General features: G+C 59.3%; 2 protein-coding genes across 3 annotated transcripts in view; one reads left to right on the top strand and one right to left on the bottom strand.

The window, feature by feature from the left end:
* The first annotated feature begins 1,905 nt into the window (after positions 1-1,905).
* Positions 1,906-12,335, top strand: CCDC97 (coiled-coil domain containing 97). Its single transcript, XM_035023297.1, has 5 exons — positions 1,906-2,107; positions 5,404-5,859; positions 7,576-7,854; positions 8,288-8,417; positions 10,123-12,335. The coding sequence occupies exons 1-5, from the start codon at positions 2,062-2,064 to the stop codon at positions 10,241-10,243; spliced, it is 1,032 nt and encodes a 343-aa protein (XP_034879188.1). The 5' UTR covers positions 1,906-2,061; the 3' UTR covers positions 10,244-12,335.
* A 4,155-nt stretch (positions 12,336-16,490) lies between these two features.
* Positions 16,491-19,981, bottom strand: part of TGFB1 (transforming growth factor beta 1) — a 14,744-nt gene continuing 11,253 nt past the window's right edge. For both annotated transcript variants that reach the window (XM_035023288.1, XM_035023289.1), the window contains exons 6-7: positions 18,056-18,209; positions 16,491-17,602 (exon numbers count right to left, since the gene is read on the bottom strand). In XM_035023288.1, the coding sequence (XP_034879179.1) occupies positions 17,444-17,602; positions 18,056-18,209 (313 nt within the window). In that variant the 3' untranslated portion in view covers positions 16,491-17,443. The remainder of the gene's footprint in view (positions 17,603-18,055; positions 18,210-19,981) is intronic.

Below are 19,981 nucleotides of genomic sequence, written 5' to 3'. Positions count from 1 at the left end.
TCCTGCCTGCAGTCCTGGATCCAGGCTCGTGGGGATTCCAGGAACTTCTTTATCCAGCCACTGTGTGTTAGGTGCTTGCCTTGTGCCTCACTCTCTCTGGACAGTGCTGGGGATACAGCACAGTCAGGGCAGTCCTGAGCCCGGCTCTCACGGGTCTCCCAGTCCAGAGGTAACACAGACTTGTCATCAGATGGTGACAGCACCAAGTGGTCAGCTGTGAAAGCCCGAGGGTTAGGAGTGTGGTAAGGGGAGGTCTTCCTGGAGAAGGGAACAATTTTTTAAGTAGCCAGGGTAGAAGACTTTCGTGTTTGCATCTCCATGGAGCCTAGTGGCCTCTCCTGGCAACTGGAGTCATTTCTTTATCCCCTCTGGATATGTGGTGTTCCCAGTGATACTGTGAGGGACAATGCTGGGGCACAGGAGTGCCAGCTGAGCCCCATCCCTTGCCTAACAGGAAGTACCTCAGAGCCTTATGAATGGGACATAGGCTGCAAAAGGAGGAGGAAGGCTGACTAGTTTTGAGGTCAGGGATGAGGCATCTGAATGTGAGATGGAGCCAAAATTGGTAGCTAGTTGGGCTAAAAGGGACCCTAGAGTGCCACCCTCTGCCTGCTCAGGGAGAGCAGGAGGGGAAGGGCCTCATCTCTGGAAAGTCCCCTTCCTTGCTGGTCCACGTGTTGGGCAACAGCACCCTCTGCTGGCCTCTCTGAGTAAACTCTTAAATGTAGTTCCCACCCATCGGCTGTGGCAAATGGGCCTTTAGGTCCCTTATCCTGGCAATGCAAATGGGAAGTTATTTCTCTGCTCCTGTCCACAGTGTCTGGATCATTGCACCAGCCTCCTCACAGATCTCCCTTACCTCCAGTCCCTTACCCTCATGCTTTCCCCCCTCCTGCCTGCTACCCGAAGGATAAAGGAACTCAAGCTACTTAGTATGGCTTAGAGAGGCCCTGTGTACCTGACCCCTGGTGACCTCTCTGGCTTCATATTCTGGTGCTCCCCCTTCAAACTTAAGATTGGTGGTTGGTTCTGGGGGGGTCAGAAATCTCTCAATCCAAATGCCATGAACTCTGCTTTGGAAAATATACATGTACATGGAATTTTGCATAAATATTCAAGAGGTTCTCAAATCCTCTGCAGTCCAACCATGGCCTTCCAAGTTAGAACATTTTTATTCCTTGACCACACTGAAGTCCTTGGCAGTAGCCAGAAAGATCCATGCCTGCCTTCCCCTCTGGGTCTTTGCCTCGCCCTTCCTGCTGCCTGAAACCTCCCTTTTTAATTCCTGCTCATCCTTTAGGTCTCAGCTTGGGTGTCCCCTCCTCCTAGAAGGGAACCTTCCCTGACCCTCTAGGCTGGGGTGGACAACCCCATCAGAGCCCGGGCCACTCAGGGTGGTCACTTCTGATAGTCTGTTGCTTTGTTGGTAACACACCTGAATGAGTCACTACCATCACCCAGAGCAGATCAGGACCAGGGTTGTCCCCTTTCACATCTGCAAATTCTTCAGGTCCTGGAACACAGTAGGAAATTCTATCTGATCTCACCACCCATCTCATGCTAGCCAGGGACTGGCTTTGATCACAGAAGCAAGAAACAAAGCTTAGTAGATATTTTTCGAGGTGGTGACGGAAGAAAGGGATGGATTGGAGTCTAAACCAGAGCACAAACCCTCAAGAGGCTCTGCGCGGTGGCCATTCAACCATCCATCCCAGAAGTAAGCATGCCAGGCTCTGGAGTCCCAGCGGTGAACAGGTTGAACGATGGTTCAGATCCCTCCTGATACTGCAATTCAGTAGCAGGTCAGATGGGGGCGGGGGGGGAGGGCGCGGAAGAGCCTCTCACTCGGGGGACCCTTACGTTCCCCGCGGCGGGGGGCGGGACCTGAGGGAGACACGCATGCGCATGGGAAGGTCCGCCTTCACCCCGGAACTGTTGTTTCGGGCTCGGCGGCGCACCGGGTCCCCCTGGAGTGTGCTCAGCCGGAAGTGGCCGCTGAGGGCCTGGGGCCGGGATCGGCGTGTAGAGCCTCCCGCGGCGGCTAACTAGTAGAGAATCAGGATGGAGGCCGTGGCCCCCGCGGCGGCGGCCAGGGAACCCGATGAAGGTGAGGTCCCGGCCGCGCGGAGGCGGCGGGAGGGTAGGGTGCGGTGTCACTGGGAAATGATTCCCGGTGGGCGCGCAGGAGGACTCTTTATAGGGGGACACCTGCCCTCGGGTCTGCCAGTCCCCTTCGCCACCTTGTCCAGGTTAATCCTTTTCTCGTTGCGAGCTGCCGTCCTTTACCCCGTCCCCTCCCCCGAAATTAACCTCCCCCAAGTTCCGGGCCAGGCTGACCCGATTCCTTACCGGGCTAACTCTCGGGTCAACATAAACTTGCCCCCTGTCCCGGCTGAGTCCCAGTGTCCCAGTCCACCCTGCCTCTCAGTTTCCTCCCCTGCATCGCACTGACCCTCCCCTTGCCCCAGGCTGACCTTCCTCCTGTCCCACGCAAACTCTGCTTATTCCAGATTCACGGTTCCCCCATTTCATTCTCATTCCCCTTTCTCCGAAGTCCACAGTGCCATCTTCCTCCTCGGGTCCTTACTCCGTTTCTGTGCTCCCTCCATCACTCTCCTTTGCATTTTCAGTCTCTATTTCTCCCGATGCCTTCCCATCAGTATCTAAAACGCTTTCGTTTTGCTCATCTTAAAATTTCATCCCGCTGCTTCAGAGTCATCCCAGGTGGGTCGAGGTGTGGTTGGGAGATTGGCGGAAATGTCCCTGGCCAAGAATTGGTCACTGTTGAAGCTGGATGGTGGGGATATGGGGTGGGGGTGGGAATATGGTCGTCTTCTCGACATTTGTGCATGTTGGAAATTTTCCATTTAAAAATGTTTTAACCTGGGGCGCCTGGGTGGCTCAGTTGTTAAGCGTCTGCCTTCGGCTCAGGTCATGATCCCAGGGTCCTGGGATCGAGTCCCACATCGGGCTCCCTGCTCAGTGGGAAGCCTGCTTCTCCCTCTCGCACTCCCCCTCCTTGTGTTCCCTCTCTCACTATTTCTGTCAAATAAATAAATAAAATCTTTTTTTAAAAATGTGTTTTAACCTAAAAAGAACGTCTATCCCTTGGTTCCATGCGCCTTCCGATACCAGGTATCTTCTCCAAAGAGTCATTCACACCTGTCTCCGTTTCTTCACCTCCCACCCACTTGCAGTCTGGCTTTTACCTCCAGAAACTGCTCTGATCAAGGTTGCCAGTGGCCTCTCTGTGCACCCCCCCCACCCCCGGTGTAGTTAAACGGAGTCACCCCATTCAGGTTTTCTCTTACTAGACTTGGAGAGTTCAATGCCATTGATCTCTCCATCCTTCTTGAAAGTTGTCTCTTGCTTTCTTTTGTTTTCGTTTTAAGATTTATTTATTTTAGAAAGAAAGAAAGAAGGAGAGAGTGGGGGTAGGGGCAGAGGGAGAGAATCTTCAAGGGGACTCCCCATTGAGCAAGGAGCCCATAGCCCGACTCAGCTCCATCACAAGACCCATGAGATCATGACCTGAGCCGAAACCAAGAGTTGGACGCTCGACCTACTGAGCCACCAGGCGCCCCCTCCTTGGTTTCTGTGACACCACTCTTTCCCTTTCTCTTCCTCTCTCTCAGGCTCCTCCCGCTCAGCCTCGATCAGTTTTCTATGGCTGCTGCAGCAGATGACAAGCTGGGGGGCTTAAAACAAGAGAAATGTATTCTGTTTTGAGGGCCAGAGGTCTGAAATCGGTACCACAAGGCTGAAATCAAGGTGTTAGCAGGACTGAGGAGGGCCTCCCTCAGAGGCTCTTCCAGCTTCTGGTGGCTCCTGGCGTTCCTTGGCTTGTGGCCACATCACTCCGATCTCTGCTTCTGTCCGTCTTCACATGGCCTTCTCTTCTGTGTATGTCCAGTCTCCTTTGGACTCTCTCTTATGGATACTCATCATGACCCACCTGGACAATCCAAGATAATCTCCCTGTCCCAAGATCCTTAACTTGATCACATCTGCAGACACCCATTTTGGCCATCAACAGTAACACAGGCTCCAGGAATTAAAGCGTGGCTGTCTTTCAGCGGCCCATTTTGTAGCCTTGCATGGCCTCCTTCGTAGGCATGGCTTCTCCCTATCCAGTCGGGGCTCTTTCCTAGCCCACTCTTCTCTTGTCCCTCACACTCCCCTTGCCCTCCCCATGACCTCTCATTTCCTTCGGCTTTGGTTCCTGTCTTGGCTCCATAGCTCTGTCCCCAGCCCTGCACTTTTCTCCTGAGAAGTCTCTAGCCCCACAGACCAGCAGTCTCTTAGATGGTCCCCTTGGATGTCCCCTGGGCCCGTCCTACCTTCCATGTCTCAAACTGGCCTCAGCATCTCCCCCCACCCCCAAATCTGCTCCTTGTCCGTGACTGTCTCAAGGACAGTTTGATTAGTCCCCAGACCTGAACCCCGGACCTGAACTGGATGCATCCCTTGCCTCCCAGCCCTTCAGCCCCATGGCTTGTCTACTCAGCCTCCTGAGCATCTTTCTAACTACCACCCCTTCCTGTGCCCTCCCCCACACCCCTTGCCCTGGTCCAGCTCAGTCTTCTCTGGTCTCAGTGATTAAAACCCTCCCGGAAACCCACTGCACTTGTAACCCTCACCCCCTCCCTCTTCCCCGTCCCAGCCAAGCTGCCCAAAGGAGTTGCCTATACTTTGTCTTCTCTTATTTCCTGGCCGCTCAGCCTCACTCCAGTTCCCACACCTTTTGAGAAACAGCTCTTGACAAGGTTTGCCTAGCGCCCAGCTTGCCTGTTACCAGCACCCGTGTTGTCTTTGACCGTCCTGGCTCCCGCATCACACTGGCTGTTTCCTGAGGGCAGATGTTGGGCTGCCTCACTCCCGTGGATCCTCAGCACGGCCCAGCTCGGGACCTCACACAGATTTAGAGTTGCTGAAGAGTGGCTGGATGAATGTGTGAATGAGTAGGAGAGAGAGGGAATGAGTGAACAATTTAGTGGATGTGTTAGTGATTTTGTGTGCAAGTGAAAAGGCAAAGAATTGTGTCAGTCAGTGAATGAGGTGGTAAAGGACCAAGAAAACACACCAAGCACCCTCCTGCCTCAGGGCCTTTGCACTGGCTGTTCCCTTTCCATAGCCACCCAGGCGCCCCTCTACGTAGCTCTTGGAACCACCCAACAGACTGTATGTCTGCTAACGCATCATATGTTTTCAGTAATTAGGTTTTTCACGGTCCATGTCCCCTACTAAAATGTCAACTTTGTGCATCCTGTGGTATCTTTGGGACCTAGAACAGTGCCCAGGACATAGTAGGTGATCAGGAAACGTAAAATGAGTCTTTTCCACCCACCCCACCTTCCCCCGCACTCCCATCCCCGGACTAACACATCTCCCCTCCCCCCACAGGCTGCACGCAGCCCGGTACTGGACACTGGGGGGAGCTGAGCTGGACACCGGTCCCACCCAGACCCCAGGACAAGGTGGAGGCCGCGGAAGGAGCGCCAAGGGCCCCAGATGATGACGCCCTGGGGGCTGAGAACACAGCAGTGAGTGCCATGCTGCGCGCCGTGGCCGCCAGCCGCCTGCCTGTGTGCAGCCAGCAGCAGGGCGAGCCTGACCTCACCGAGCGGGAGAAGGTGGCCATCCTGGGCCAGCTGTACCATGAGAAGCCGCTGGTGTTCCTGGAGCGCTTCCGCTCGGGCCTCCGCGAGGAGCACCTGGCCTGCTTTGGCCACTTGCGCGGCGACCATCGTGCAGACTTCTACTGTGCTGAGGTGGCCCGGCAGGGCAGTGCCCGACCCCGCACCCTGCGCACCCGCCTGCGTAACCGGCGCTACGCTGCCCTGCGTGAGCTCATCCAAGGTGTGAGGACAGGTGGGCTGGGCGGGCGGGGAGACTGAGGCAGAGGAAGTAAGAAACAAGGATGCAAGAGCGGAGACACAGACAGAGGTCCTGGAGATAAGTTTTGAGACAGGGACACAGGGAGGTTGAAAGAGACACGTGAAGCAATGAGGCAAGATAGGTAGAGGCAGACGGGAACCCAGGGGAAGAGAATGGGACAGGCAGTGAGAAGGGTCAGGATTTAGTAGATGACACAAGTGCCATTTCACAGAACCCAGCACTGTGATAAGTGCTTATCCCTCAGGAAAACGAGACTCTCTTACACCATGCACAGAGGCGCTGAGGAAACCCAGGGGAGTCTGTCTGTGACTCTGGGGACACACAGGCCCTCTGAAACAAGGCACGCGTCTGGAGGGCACGATACCTTCTTGACCGCAGCATAATTACAAGCATCTCTGTGACCAGAGACACCAGAACTAAAGTTGAAAGAGGAGAGCAGGGGCGCCTGGGTGGCTCGGTTGTTAAGCGTTTGCCTTCGGCTCGGGTCATGATCCCAGGATCCTGGGATCAAGCCCCACATTGGGCTCTCTGCTCCACGGGAAGCCTGCTTCTCCCTCTCCCACTCCCCCTGCTTGTGTTCCCTCTCTTGCTGTGTCTCTGCCTGTCAAATAAATAAAAGCTTAGAAAAAAAAATAGAGGAGAGCAAACGAGGCAGAAAGCGAGTGAAGATTCTGGTTAGGGTGAAGACTCAGGCCCTAGGGCCAGGGAGATGGAGAGGGTGGGGCGCAGCGACAGGTCGGGAAGAAGGAGATGGGAGGGAGGAGGGATGAATGAATGGGGGTTGAGGTGACAGACACGGGAGGCCTGAGTCTTCACCGGGAGGGACAGGTGGGTGGAGGCAGAGCGGCAGAAACAGAGCCAGGGAAACGGAGGGAGGGAAACAGAATATGGTGGGTAACACCAGAGGGAGAGAGATGGGTAAGAGAGGGGGCAGGACAAGGACGGTCACAGACCCCAGTGCTGCAGAGGCCAGAATTCTGGGCAGATTCTCACCCTGGGCTCTGAAGGCGGGGCTGGGACCGGTGGGTGGGAGGGACTGGGCAGGTGTAACGGTTTTCTGAGGGACAGAGCCCCCTGCAGGAACAGGCAGCCAGCCAGGGGAGACAAGAAGGTCCCGGGTTTGGGGGTGGTGGGGAAGCCAAGCCCACCCGAGGGATGGCTGCAAAGGAGAGCACTCTGGGGAGAGGTTAGATCTGGGGTCTGGAAGAACACCAGGGGTACCCACATCTGGCACGGCCAGCTGTGTGCGCAGCCAGCCACACGTGATCTGCATCCTGGCTCCTGTGTGCAGGACCCTTCCCTGTGGCCTGCTGCACGCTGCCTCGCAGACACGCACGCAGGAGGGTGTGCACACCTGTGTGACCAGGCACAGCGACGGGCAGGGGCCCCAGACCACCAGCGCCTCGGGGCCCGGGCTGGCCAGGGCCGGGCGTGCGCACACAGGCGTACACGTGCAGCCGCGGGGCCGCTGACGCGCCCACGCTCAGACGCATGCGTGCTCGCGGCCACGGGCCCTCAGGCGGCTGCGTGCTCCCCCGCCCGTCCGAGTGCGCACGCGCGCGCTGGCCCTTGTGCGCGCTTGGCTTCCTACGAGCGCGATCGTGGGCGCGCGTGTGCTCAGACAGGCTGGCCCCGCGCCCAAGCCCCTGACCCCGGGCGCGCCGTGTCTCTGTGCAGGCGGCGAGTACTTCAGCGACGAGCAGATGCGCTTCCGGGCCCCGCTGCTGTACGAGCAGTACATCGGGCAGTACCTAACCCAGGAGGAGCTCAGTGCCCGCGCCCCGGCCCACCAGCCGCCCAAGCCCGGCGCCCTCGGCACCCCCGCCTGCCCGCTCTCTGATCTGCTGCTCCAGTCCTACCAGGAGCGGGAGCTGCAGCAGCGGCTGCTCCAGCAGCAGGAGGAGGAGGAGGCCTGCCTGGAGGAGGAGGAAGATGAGGAGGACAGCGATGAGGAAGGTGAGGGCCAGTTCCAGGGGGCTCCAGGCTGGGCCCCCGAACTGCAAGAGCAGACCTCGCGTCCCTCCCCTGCCTGCCCTGAGTGCCCAGGCTCTTCCCAGTCCTTCCAGCATCTCTGTCCCCCACTCCTCAAAGGCACCCAGCAGTCGCTCCCCTCCAGGCCGTTGCCCACGCTGTTCCCTCTGCCAAGAATGCCTTCCCTTCACCAGCCTCCAGGTAGCAGGTCCTGATCCTGTTCTCCAGTCTCCAGAGCACTGTATTGTCATTGTGTGTTTGGCGTGTGGCCGGGGAGGGCAGGACAGGGGCTGTCTTGGTCACCACTGTGTTCCCAGTGCCACCAGGACAGAGGAGGCGGCTCTCCATGGCTGTGTTTTCAGCCCTTCCCCGAGTGCGCCGCTCACATCCTCCCCACTGTGGGTGTCTGCCCCTACAGACCAGAGCCCCAGCAAAGACTCGGAGGCCTGGGTCCCCGACTCAGAAGAGAGGCTGATCCTGCGGGAAGAGTTCACCAGCCGGATGCACCAGCGCTTCCTGGACGGCAAGGACGGGGACTTTGACTACAGGTGACTCAGGCTCCCTCTCCCCCCCCCCAGCCCGGCACCCCACGGCCCTCGGCCCGGCTCAGATGGCATAAGGGTCTCAGATGAACCAGAGATCAGTGGGCGTCCTTGGACTAGCTTTGTGCATCTCTGAGCATCAGTCCCCTCACCTGAAGAAGGGACTGAGCAGGGCTGACCGCTCAAATTTGACAAAACACTGAAATATTTGCATTCGGGTGAGTGGTGGTGGCTTGGTAGGATGCCACTGCCCCAAGCCCCCCAGGTGTCCCCCAGGCAAGCCAGCTTCTTCCTCAGGCCCCCAGACCTCCTCGTGCTTCAGGAAGTAGCCACTGGCAGGGTTAATGCCTAGCACGGAGGGGCCTGTGGTGGCCGCCCTGCAGTCTGTTTGCTGTCCCCACCGTAACCCCAGGGCGAGACACACAACCACTGCTTTTTGCCATCAGGGAAAAGGACACTGAAATATGAAGTATCGGAGTCAGAGATAAAAGGTTTTGACAACTGAGGCAGTCTTGCCTGGTGGGTGTGCTAGACGAGGGCCCGGCTTCAAACCCAGCCCCGGCAACACACGAATAGGCCGACCCTCACCAGTTGGGTGGGGAGCGCCAATGCCACGGCTCCCAGGAGCACCGCCGGCCTGATCTAGGGCCCCCTGGCTCCAGAGGCAGGTCTGGCTGATCCACCTTCCAGCTGGGGTGGAGCCTCTCGGCCTGAGTTCCCACAAAAAGCGGGTGCAGAGCACCTGGGCCGTGGGGAGCCCCCAGAAAGCCAGGTGCCCATGAGGAAATTGGGCCTGGCGTGAGGATTAGGGATGAGGGGGGATCAAAGCCCAACCGCCCTGTAGGGCAGCTACTGGGCAGCAGGGACAGTGGGTCCCTTCTCTGCGTTCCGCCACCATGTGCTGAGCACCTGCTGTGTCCAGACTCTGGGGATGAAGCAGTGACCAAATCCAGTGACGAAAGGGTTCCCTGCCCCGAAGGGAGTCCCGCTCTAGTGAGGAGGCAAAAGAAGTATGGAGCATCTGGTGCTGACGGGGCCATAAGGGAAATTAAGGCAGGGTCCAGGGGCGGGGGTTGGAACCAGGTGGCCAGGGAAGGATCTCTGAGCAGGCGACGTTTCAGCAAAGACGTGCAGGATGTGAGGGGTGAGCAACATGAATGTCTGGGGTCAGAGTGTTCCTGGCGGGGGGAGCAGCAGGTGCAAGGATCCTGTTGACAATTTAGGATCACTTGACACCTTAGGGCAAACACTTCTCAGCACCGTTGACCTTTCGGGCCAGATCATTCTTCTGTGGAGCATTGGCCTGTGCGCAGCAGCGGGTTGAGAGGCGTCCCTGGTGTCGAGTCATTGGGGGCCAGTAGGAGCCCCCCAGTTTTGACAACCAGAATGGCTCCAGTTATCCCCCCATGTCCCCTGAGGGGCAGAATCGTCCTGGTTCAGAACCACTCTCTGGGGAATGGGGGTCCTCTTGTCCCCACATCTTCCAGCTTTTTGAGAGAAACCAGAAGTTTTTATGTAAAATCTCTACTTTGGAAAATGTTCCTTTTGTTTGAAGCCCTGAGAGACTCCTAGCCTCGCCCCCTGCAGGGGGGCAGCTTCCATTTACAGCTGCCAGCATGTGGCCTTCGACTCTGGGGGTCCCAGCTCCTCTGAAGAGTGAGAAGCAGCCGGGCCCCCAGAGCCAGCCCCTGACAGCCCCCTCCCCCTGCAGCACCGTGGACGACAACCCCGACTTTGACAACCTGGACATTGTGGCGCGGGATGAGGAGGAGAGGTACTTCGACGAGGAGGAGCCCGAGGACGCGCCCAGCCCAGAGCTGGATGGGGACTGATGGCCGCGGCCGCCCGCCCCGCCCATGACTCCGTCTAGGGCACAGCCTCGCTGGCTCTGGTGCCATCCCTGCCCCCTCTTTGTGCGGGGTTCCCTCCCTTCCCCCCCACCCCCCACTCCACCTCTGTCTCTCGTGGTCTCTCTGGCTCACTCGCTTTTTCTCCCTGCCTTTGTGTCTCTTGCTTTCTGCGTCCCCCTCCCTCTTGCAGCACCTCACTGTCTTTTCTCTGTGCCTTTCTCTCTGTCCCCTTCCCTGCGCCCAGGCCTCTGTCCCCACGATAGGGCCCAGGCTGAAGGTCGTCCCCTTGACCGAGGCCCTTCGTAGCCGGAGCCGGCCGGGACGATATCAGTGTCCTGTGTAGGGTCCGGGTGAACCCCGGGCTTCGCCCCCGGCCTCTGCCTGTTTCCCACCTCTGTGCCGATGCGGCTCGTGCCTCCCTGCCTCTGTTTCGGTCCCATCTCCCTCAGCCTCGCTCTGGGCCTCTGGCTCTTCCCGCTGTACGCTCCCATCTCTCGGCCCCCATGCTACCTCTGGCCCTCCGTCTGCCTCTCAGCCTCTCTCTCTTTCTCTGTTTCCGTGTCGTTTCCCCCCCACCCCCTGGCCCAGCCACTGTGGGCAGCAGAGCCCTGACTGCTGAGGAAGGTGGCCTCGCTGGGCGGGCTACCAGCTGTCACTTCTCCCTCAGGACCCAGACTTGGGAGGGGGGTGCAGGGGCAGCACCAGGGCCACAGGCCTGCCAGCTTGGGTGTGGTGGGAGGGGGCACGGGGAGGGGGGCTCTCCCCTCTCAGCCCCACCGGCCTCTCTCTTTCCCCGGCCACAATGTTCCCTTCCTTCACTTCCTCCGCCTCCTTCTCCCTCCTGTTTACACTCCCCAAATACGCACAGGCTGTTATCATGGGTCCTGAGTCATCCCACACACAGCCTGCCCCAGCATCCCTGCCCCCAGCTGGCCACAGGGCCCGCCCCGCAGAGCCCCCCGCCGCCCCCGGCTAATGCGAGCCAGATGGCCTCCCGGTGACTCAGCCACTGGCCTGTGGGAACCCAGGCGTCTCACCTTCCCATGCCCCCACACCCAGCTCCTGCTCCCCCAGTAGACATGCACATGGAGAAGGGGTCAGCTGCTTGCCGGGAGGGCCATGGGGCAAAGAGGTGGGGTCTGGGGACCCCTCGCTCCTGGGAGCCAGAATGATGGCACCCCACCATAGCCAAGCCTGCAGGACCCTCAAAACCACCGCCTCAGGCACATGGCCCAGAGTAAGGGGGAGACCCTGAGGCCTCCCAGGGCCACAGCTCTTGACCCCTGGGCCTCAGCTCTGCCCTCTGGGTCAAGCAGGACTAGAGCCAGACACAGAAAGTGAGAGCTGGCCTAGAGGCCAAGGGACATTCACACGGAGAGACTTAAATACGGAAGCTCCCAGTTAGCAGTTCTATCCTCTGCCGGACCTGACGCCACACTGAATCCTCCTGACGACCCTGTGAACTAGGGACTCGCCTCCATTCCATAGGTGAGTCAGGGGAGGCCAGAAGGGAGGTGTTAGTTGGTCGAGGCTGCACGGCCAGTGAAGATGAAAAACCAGGCCTAGATCCTCACAGGTCCTGGGGACCATCCTCCTAGGTTGCGTGTCAGGTCAGGGCCACCCGGAGCGGTCGGATGCACGGATTTGCTCAAGAAGAGCAAGGAAGAGGTGGCTATGGAGGGTGATACCAGCAGCTAAGCTTGGGCGGGGAGGGGGGGCGTCCCATGTGCTCGGCACCGCCCTGCACACGGGCGCCGAGGTCGGCACCTGGACAGGAAGCCCCGCGGCCCTCCTGCGCCACATGGACGGTCCGCACTGCCGCCCCGGCTGCCACGGAAGCCCATGGTGGGCCAGCCGGCGCGACGCGCCCTCGGAGAGCCCGAGGCTGACGGGGGTTTGCCCCTCGGGTACATGTGCGCGCCCGCCCGCGGGCCCAGGGAGCTTTTCTAGCACGGGGAGCAGCCCTGCGTGATGTGCGCGGTTTGGGCCAGCTTGTCATTGGATCCTTAACGTTGTTTGTGATATACTTTGCCGGACGCAGACTTGTTACATAATAAAGTGATGAGAGACAACAGCAGCTGAGTCAGAATTAGGGTTAGTCAGATGGCGGAGACAGAGGTGGGGCCAGTCAAGAGGGACTGCGGGAGACACGCCCCCGGCACAGCCCCCGCCGCTGCGACCTGGAGGTGCCCCGGGGGGCGCCTGGCCCTCCGCCCCCAGCCCTGGGTCAGGGCGGACGGAGAGGCTGAGTCAGGGAGGGAGAGCCCCTCCGTGGGCATCCGGCCCCCACCCCGTCTCCCGTCTGTCCTGCCGGCTGCCGCCCGCACCCCCGTCTGACCCCCCTGCGTGTCCTGCCCTCTCATTCTGGTCTCCCACTGCTGCCCCGCTGCGCCTCTCCCTCTCCCCCTACTCTGCTTTGCCTCTGGCCGCCCGAAGCTCCCATCACTTCCCCCCTCCACTCTTGCCCCGCCAGTCCTGCCCAGAAGCTCTGCCACCCCTCTCGCTTCCCTCCCGCTCATCCCCCCACACCGGTCCCTGAGCCTCCGAGACCATTCCTGTGCCTTCCTCCTGGAGTCTCCACCCCCACGTCTCCCTCTCCCTGCGGTCCCCGGCCCTCCCCCTCACGCCTGTCGGCTGGCCCCTCTTCTCTGTCTCCCAGACCCTGGGAACCCCAGTGAGGACGTCCAGAGGGTGGCTGGTGGCCCCTGGGAGCCCAGGATGAGGGGTCACCGCCACACCCCCATCCAGAAAGGGGGCGGGAAGGGGCAGTGAGGCCGTAGCCTGTCTGGCCAGAAGGAAGTGTATTTGCTGTGGCCTGGTCACCCCCGCCCTCCACCCCACCCCCCCCGCCCCCCGGGCTGGGGCCGAGTAAACACAGCCGCCCGGCAGCTGGGATATTTATACCGAGGTCTGGGCGCAGGTCCAGTGCCCACCACAGCCCCTGCCCTGCCCGCCCGCCACGGCCAGCCCCGGGCCAGCGTGGCACCAGCCGGCGAGGGGACACACCGCAGATGCAGCCTCCACTCAGCACAGAGGCCTCTGGGTGTGTCACTCGGGATGCCGGCGGCTTCCCTGGGGACACACCATGCCCCTCCTGCCCTGGAAACACCAGCACAGAATGCAGACCTGCAGGACACACGGCCACCCCACCGAAAATTCAAAACACCTCGAAGATCACGTGGTGCAAACAGAGAGACCCACACCACAGCTCACACGCCAGAGTCACCAGCCCACATACGGGGAGACAAAATGCAAACCCCATCTGCGCATGGAGTGTGTGTCCAGTCTCGGCGTGGACACACACTCACACAAGCACACGAGGAGGATGACAGCAAGCGTGTTGGAGACACACCCCACAGACACAACGCGCTCAGAATAGCAGCAGGGCACACATGGATCACAGACCTCCCCCAGAAACAAGCCGCCCACAGACGCACCAACACCGGGCACTGCCCCCCCGCCACACACACACCCCCCCCCGCACTGAAAACACAGCTCAGCTAGCAAACACAGAGCACAGCTCCCGGAAACACGCCTCCCTCACAGACATGCAGACAGGCACAGAAAACATCCGCACTTCGAGTCACACCGAAGAACGCACAGATTCACACCCAGAGAGCAAGAGCAAAGATGCTGAGAAAAAACGCAGACACACGGCGCGCCCCAGGGATGGGACCCCACTCCTCCACACAGACTTGCTGAGACACGGTGTCATGTCACAGAGCCCAGAGAGGACACCGGCTTCTAGACAGAAACACAAAACTCGGACCCACACGCAGCACAGCCAGACACACGGAGGGGACACGTGCTGGGGACGCACACTTGGACAGAAGCTGTCCACACTCAGCATGGCCAGCCGGCGCCCGCTGGTGTGTTAGAAACCCCCATGCTGCACACACAAAATCCACAGCAGAAAGCTTGTAGACACACACACACACACACACACACACACGGGTTCTGAACATGTTCAAATTTACATTAGAAACCCAAAAGAGGGGCGCCTGGGTGGCTCAGTCGTTAAGCGTCTGCCTTCGGCTCAGGTCATGATCCCAGGGTCCTGGGATCGAGCCCCGCATCGGGCTCCTGCTCAGCGGGAAGCCTGCTTCTCCCTCGCCCACTCCCCCTACTTGTGTTCCCCCTCATGCTGTCTCTCTCTCTCTCTCTCTCTCTCTATTAAATAAATAAATAAAATCTTTAAAAAAAAAAAAAGAAACCCAAAAGACACCAATCACGAAGTTGGGGGAGGGGCTTTCTCATCCCCCCCCCCCCCGCCCCCTCCCTTGCTCGCCCCACTCCTTCCAGCTGACCCAGCTCCCAGGCCTGTCTGGGGGAGGGGGCAGGAAGGCCTGAGCTGGCCTCCCCGGCCCCGCTTCCTGCCCCGTGGGGGCCGGACGGGAAGCTGGGGCTCCAGCCGGAACCCAGGCTCCCCCCACGACTTCCCTCCCCTCCCGGGGCTGCCCGCAGGAGCGGGGGAGGGGAGCGGGACTCCCTGAACCCCGGGTCCTGCCCCCGCGCTTGGGCGCTGGGCCAGAGGCCAGGACTCCCTTGTCCCCACGGGGCCTGCCCCCCGCCCCCCCCCCGCGGGGTCGGGGGTGCCGCGTAGCAGGGCAGGGGCAGCCCGCAGGCAGTCCAAGAAGGTGCTGAGCCCGCAAGTTTCCCTTCCTGGGCGGCCTCCGCGCCAGCTCAGCCGGGCCGGCAGGTGGGCGGGGTGTGTCACGAGGGCGTGGCGAGGGCTCGGGCCACCGCGGGGTGTGCAGCCCTGTGCGGCCAGGACTTGTCCTCGGGCCGGGCCCGGGCTGGGCGTGCGAGGGCCGCGACCCTGGGGGTGTGTCTGGGTGTGTGGGACTGCTCCGTCTGGGACCCGGGGTGTGACAGCGCGTCTGGGTATGACGGGGCCAGCTGCTGTCTGCGCGGCCTCGTGGGACTCCCCAGGCCTCAGCGTGTGGGGCCCAGAGACGTCAGGCTGAGTGGGCACGACCGGCCTGCAGTCTGCGCCACCGTGCCGTGTGTCTCCATGTGTGGCGTGTGTCTGGGTGGGACTGGGATGCGTCCGGTTGTGCCTGTTCGCGAGCGGGGACCCCGCGGAGGACGTTTGTGTAACTGTTGGCGGGTCCCAGCAGGAGTCTCTGTTTCACTTCCTGATGGGGCTCTGAGGCTGGGCGGTGTGTGTCTGCACGTGGCACCCTCTCGAAATCCGTATCTGGTGTGCGGGGGTCGTGTTTGTGTGACCGTGTCCGGCTGTGTCCCGGTGAAGCTCCGAGGCTGGGCTGGGCGCGCGTGGGCTGTGGCCGCCGCCCCTTGTCACAAGCTTCTGTGGAGCCACTGTGGCTCTGAAAGGTGGATGCGTTTGCGAGACTGTGGGACACGGTCCACATTCGAGCCTCTGTTGTGAGTGTGAACGTGTGTGTAGCTGTGCCACATTTTCACGGGGCTACAGTGACGACGGTCTGTGTCACCGTGTGCTTGCAAGTGTGTGCACACAGGAGGCTCGTGAAAATGGCAGCATGTCCCTACACAGGGACCCCCACCCTAGGGCCATCCCTGGGCCAGGAGCAGGTGAGGGCCAGGCCCTGGGAAGGGCAGGAGAGCGTGGGGCGGTGGGGGCAGGACCAAAACCTGGGAAACTGGAGAGGCTGAGGAGGAAGCAGGAGAGAGTCCACGGGCAAGACCAGAGCAGATGGGAAGAAACGGGGCAGCCGCTGGGGAGCCACCCTGGCTCAGGGCGGTGGCATTGCTCCCTTGGACAAATGGTCTCCCTGCAGCTCCCCTGGCCCGCATTCAGTCTACTCAACCATCAGCCAGAGGGACTCTCTGAGCACCAAAGTCCAATCACTCTCCGCTTCTGTTCCGAACCCTGACGCGGCTCCCACCTCCCTCGGAGCACAAGTTCCCACAGGCCCCCACAGGCCCCCACAGGCCCAGTGTGGACGGGGAAGCAGTCCCCGTGCAGAGGTCAGGTGCCTAGATCCTCAACTCCAGCTGTTTGGGCTCGAATCCCAGCTCTGCCGCCTGCTAGCTGTGTGACCTTAGCAAGTAACTGAGCCTCTCTGTGCCTCGGTCTTCCCGCCTGTAAAATGGGGCGCAAAGGGTCTCTATAGTAGGAGCTGGCACGCTGTTTCTGTAAAGGGCTAGACAGTAACTATTCGTGACTTTGCATACAGTTTTTACTCAGCCCCGCCCTTGTAGCACCGAAACAGCCCTAGGTGATGCACAAAGGAATGAGCATGGCTGTGCTCCAATAAAACTTTATTTACAGACACAGGCAGCGGGCCAGGATTGGCCTGCAGGCGGTAATTTGCTAATCCCCTGTCTGCTGGGCTGTGGGGAGAATGCGGGGAGCTCCTACAGCCCTACCTGGCAGGGGGAATATTATTACTCTCTGGCCCATGAGCGTTAATCAACTGACTCAGCTCCCAGCACCCTTCTTCCCCTTGTCCCTCCCTTCCAACCACATTGGCCTCTCCTCTCAGTGTCGCTCACTCCAAGTTCATCCTCATGGCCAGGCTGTGCCTAGGTCTTCCTACGGAGAACACTCTCCCCGAGTGCTCCCCCAGCCTGCCTTCTTGACTTCCTTCAAGTCCCAGACGCTGCCTCCTCCAAGGAGCCCTCCCTCCTCCCCCAAACCATCTCTGGCTCCATCCTGCTCTCCTGTCTTAGCGTCGCTTCCCGCATCTGTCTCCTCCCCAGAAAGCAGGTTCCTGGTGGGCGGCAACTATTCCCTTAACCTCGCTGGGCTCTGGCTTCCTCACCTTTAAAGTGAGTGTTACCTCAGATGACACTGTATCTCAGAGTTTTGTTATGGTGATTACATGAGTTAGTCAATGTAAGGCATTTGGAACAGGGCACAAGGTGCTCAATAAATAAATCTAGCGGCCGCCGGGAGTACTTGGGACTTCAGGAGCGCTCAGCAGGTGTTTGTGGGAGGAAATGAATGGTGGAGAGTGACAGGAGGGGGGCACATGGAGCGGGAACCCGGGAGCGTCGGGAATGCCGAGAGGGAGACCCCAGTCAGGGACCCAACGACACGCACAGAGACCCCAGTCCTCTCTCCACCTTTAATGGGCCCCAGGGGCGGGGGGGGGGCGGGGCTGGGGCGCGGTGTCCTTAAATACAGCCCGGCGCAGCGGGCGGGGGCGGGGCCGGGCCTGCCGGTGGGCGGGGCCTGCCGGGCGGGGCGGGGCCTCAGCTGCACTTGCAGGAGCGCACGATCATGTTGGACAGCTGCTCCACCTTGGGCTTGCGGCCCACGTAGTACACGATGGGCAGCGGCTCCAGCGCCTGAGGCACGCAGCACGGCGCCGCCGACGCGCCCGGGTTGTGCTGGTTGTACAGGGCCAGGACCTGCGGGCGGGGGCGGGGTGGGGGGGCGTGGGCAGGGTGCCCCCTCCCCCGCTCCCTCTGTCTCATCTCGGGCGGTTCCGTTCTCGGTTGCAGCCTCACTCTCCCCATTTGCCACCCTTGCCTTGTCCTCTCTGTCTCGGTGGCGGTCTGTGGACTCCGGCCTTTTTCTCGCATACTGACCCTGCCGTTCCCTCTCCTTCCGCCTTCCCGCCTCCCGCGCCCCGTCACTCGGTCTCCGTGGGTCTCCCGCTGCGCCCTGTCTCGCTACCTACTCTGACCCTGTCTCCTCCCGTCTCGGCTCCGTCCCCTCCGATCGACACCCGGCCCCCCCCCCCCCCCGCCCCGGTCTCTCTCTACTTCTCAGCTGGCCCATTCCTCTCTGGTTTTACCTGTTTGTCTCCCTCCACTCCCTTGATCCCTGCTCCTCCCAGCGCACCCCCTGTCCAGACGCACCTTGCTGTACTGCGTGTCCAGGCTCCAAATGTAGGGGCAGGGCCCCAGGCAGAAGTTGGCGTGGTAGCCCTTGGGCTCGTGGATCCACTTCCAGCCCAGATCCTTCCGGAAGTCGATATAGAGCTGCCGCACGCAGCAGTTCTTCTCGGTGGAGCTGCGGGCGGGAGGGAGGAGCCCGGGTCAGGAGGGGCTGCTGCAAAGGCGGCTGGGCCCCGGGGGGCACCCTGGTCCCCCCCAGCACAGTCCCCATCTCGGTCCCCCTTGCACCGCCTGTGACAATGACAGCAATAGCGGTGAGAGCAATCATACGCACTAACGCTGATAAAGCACTCGGGCTAGGCAAGCACCGTGCTAAGGGCATCATAGTAAACCTTATCTCACGCCAGGCTCAGAACAACCTGCAAGAAGCCAAACGACCGTCCACATGCACTAAGTTCTACGTGTGCAACAAATGTTTGCTGAACCCCACTACGATGTGCTTGGCTGGGATCTACTAGGGACTCAGTGCAAACGACAGAGACGGAAATCCTCGCCTTCTGGGGCCACATGCTAGAGACTGTCGTGTCGTTCCTCTGCTCCGAACGAACGTGGCTCAAACATCACTCGGGGCAAATGCCCAAGTCCTCACCAGGAACCCCAAGATGCTGCCTGGTCGGCTGAGCTCAACTCCCTCCCCACTCTCCTTGACTGCCGGCCACATTAGCATCCTCCCTGTTCCTCAAACACAGTCCTGTCCCAGGACCTCTGCACTTGTTCTTCCCTCTTCCTGGCTTGCTATTCGCACAGATCTCCATCCACTCTGGCTCGGTTCTTCAGTTCATTTAAACATATGCTCACATGTCCTTTACACAGGGAGCCTTAACTCCTAGAACACCGGCTGACATGCAGCAGGTGCTCAGTAAATATCCAAAATACCAATCCAAATGATCATGAATTCCATTCAGTGTAATAATGGCATTTCAGTTATGCAAGAAAACATGACAATGTCTATATTAGAAGTGGGGCAAATTTTTCTGGAAGATTTTATTTTTAAGTAATCTCTACACCCAATGTGGGGCTCGAACTCATAACCCTGAGATCAAGAGTCACACGCTCTACTGACTGAGCCAGCCAGGTATGCCAAGTGGGACAAATCTTAATACCTGTTGAAGCTGGATGAGAATTCATGGGACTTCATTATACTATATCTTGGCTGCTTTTGTTTACATTTCAAATTTCCATAATAGAAAAAATTTAACCAGGATAGAAAGAATCGTCCCCAATATCTAGTTTTTTTCCTCTCCTCTTCCTCTGATTTATTTTCCTTCTTAATACTTATTGCCACATGGGGCGCATGGTTGGTTCAGTCAGGAGAGTGTGCAACTCTTGATCTTGGGGTTGTGAGTTCAAGCGCCACGTTGGGCATAGAGATTAATATTGTGTGTGTGTGTGTGTGTGTGTGTTTGTTAGATTTTTAAAAATCACGTTGGAGAACAGTGGTGTATAATACTCTACTGCTCTGGACTCATAATCTCTGTTCCATGCTCAGAAGCAAAAACCAGTCCTCCCCAGCCAGGAGCCCGGGCTCCTGCTTGTCTGGAAGGAACTGGGACATTTTATGTGCTGGCCTCTGAGGCCATGGCTGAGCTGGGCAGGGACCTTGGCTAAAAAGCTTGATTTATGGGCAGCCGAGAATGCTTTATATTCCAGGTTCATAACATATGAAAGAAACACTAGGCAAAGCTCAAGGACAGTATGATCCAAATTCTGTTTTTGCATAAAACAACTGGAAGGAACTATATTCAAATGTCGACTTTTTACATGTGGTGGAGTGATGGGTGCTACCTTTCTGTATTTTCCAAATTCTTGACAGTGGGTGTGTGTTACTTTTAGAAGAAGGAAGGAAGGAAGGAAGGAAGGAAGGAAGGAAGGAAGGAAGGAAGGAAG

The sequence above is a fragment of the Mirounga leonina genome, unplaced genomic scaffold (assembly GCF_011800145.1).
Source record: "Mirounga leonina isolate KUSES-001 unplaced genomic scaffold, KU_Mleo_1.0 Mir_177, whole genome shotgun sequence".
In the NCBI taxonomy this organism is placed as follows: Eukaryota; Metazoa; Chordata; class Mammalia; order Carnivora; family Phocidae; genus Mirounga; species Mirounga leonina.
The sequence above is the reverse complement of the archived record's forward strand: the minus strand, read 5'-3'. Positions and strand labels throughout refer to the sequence as shown.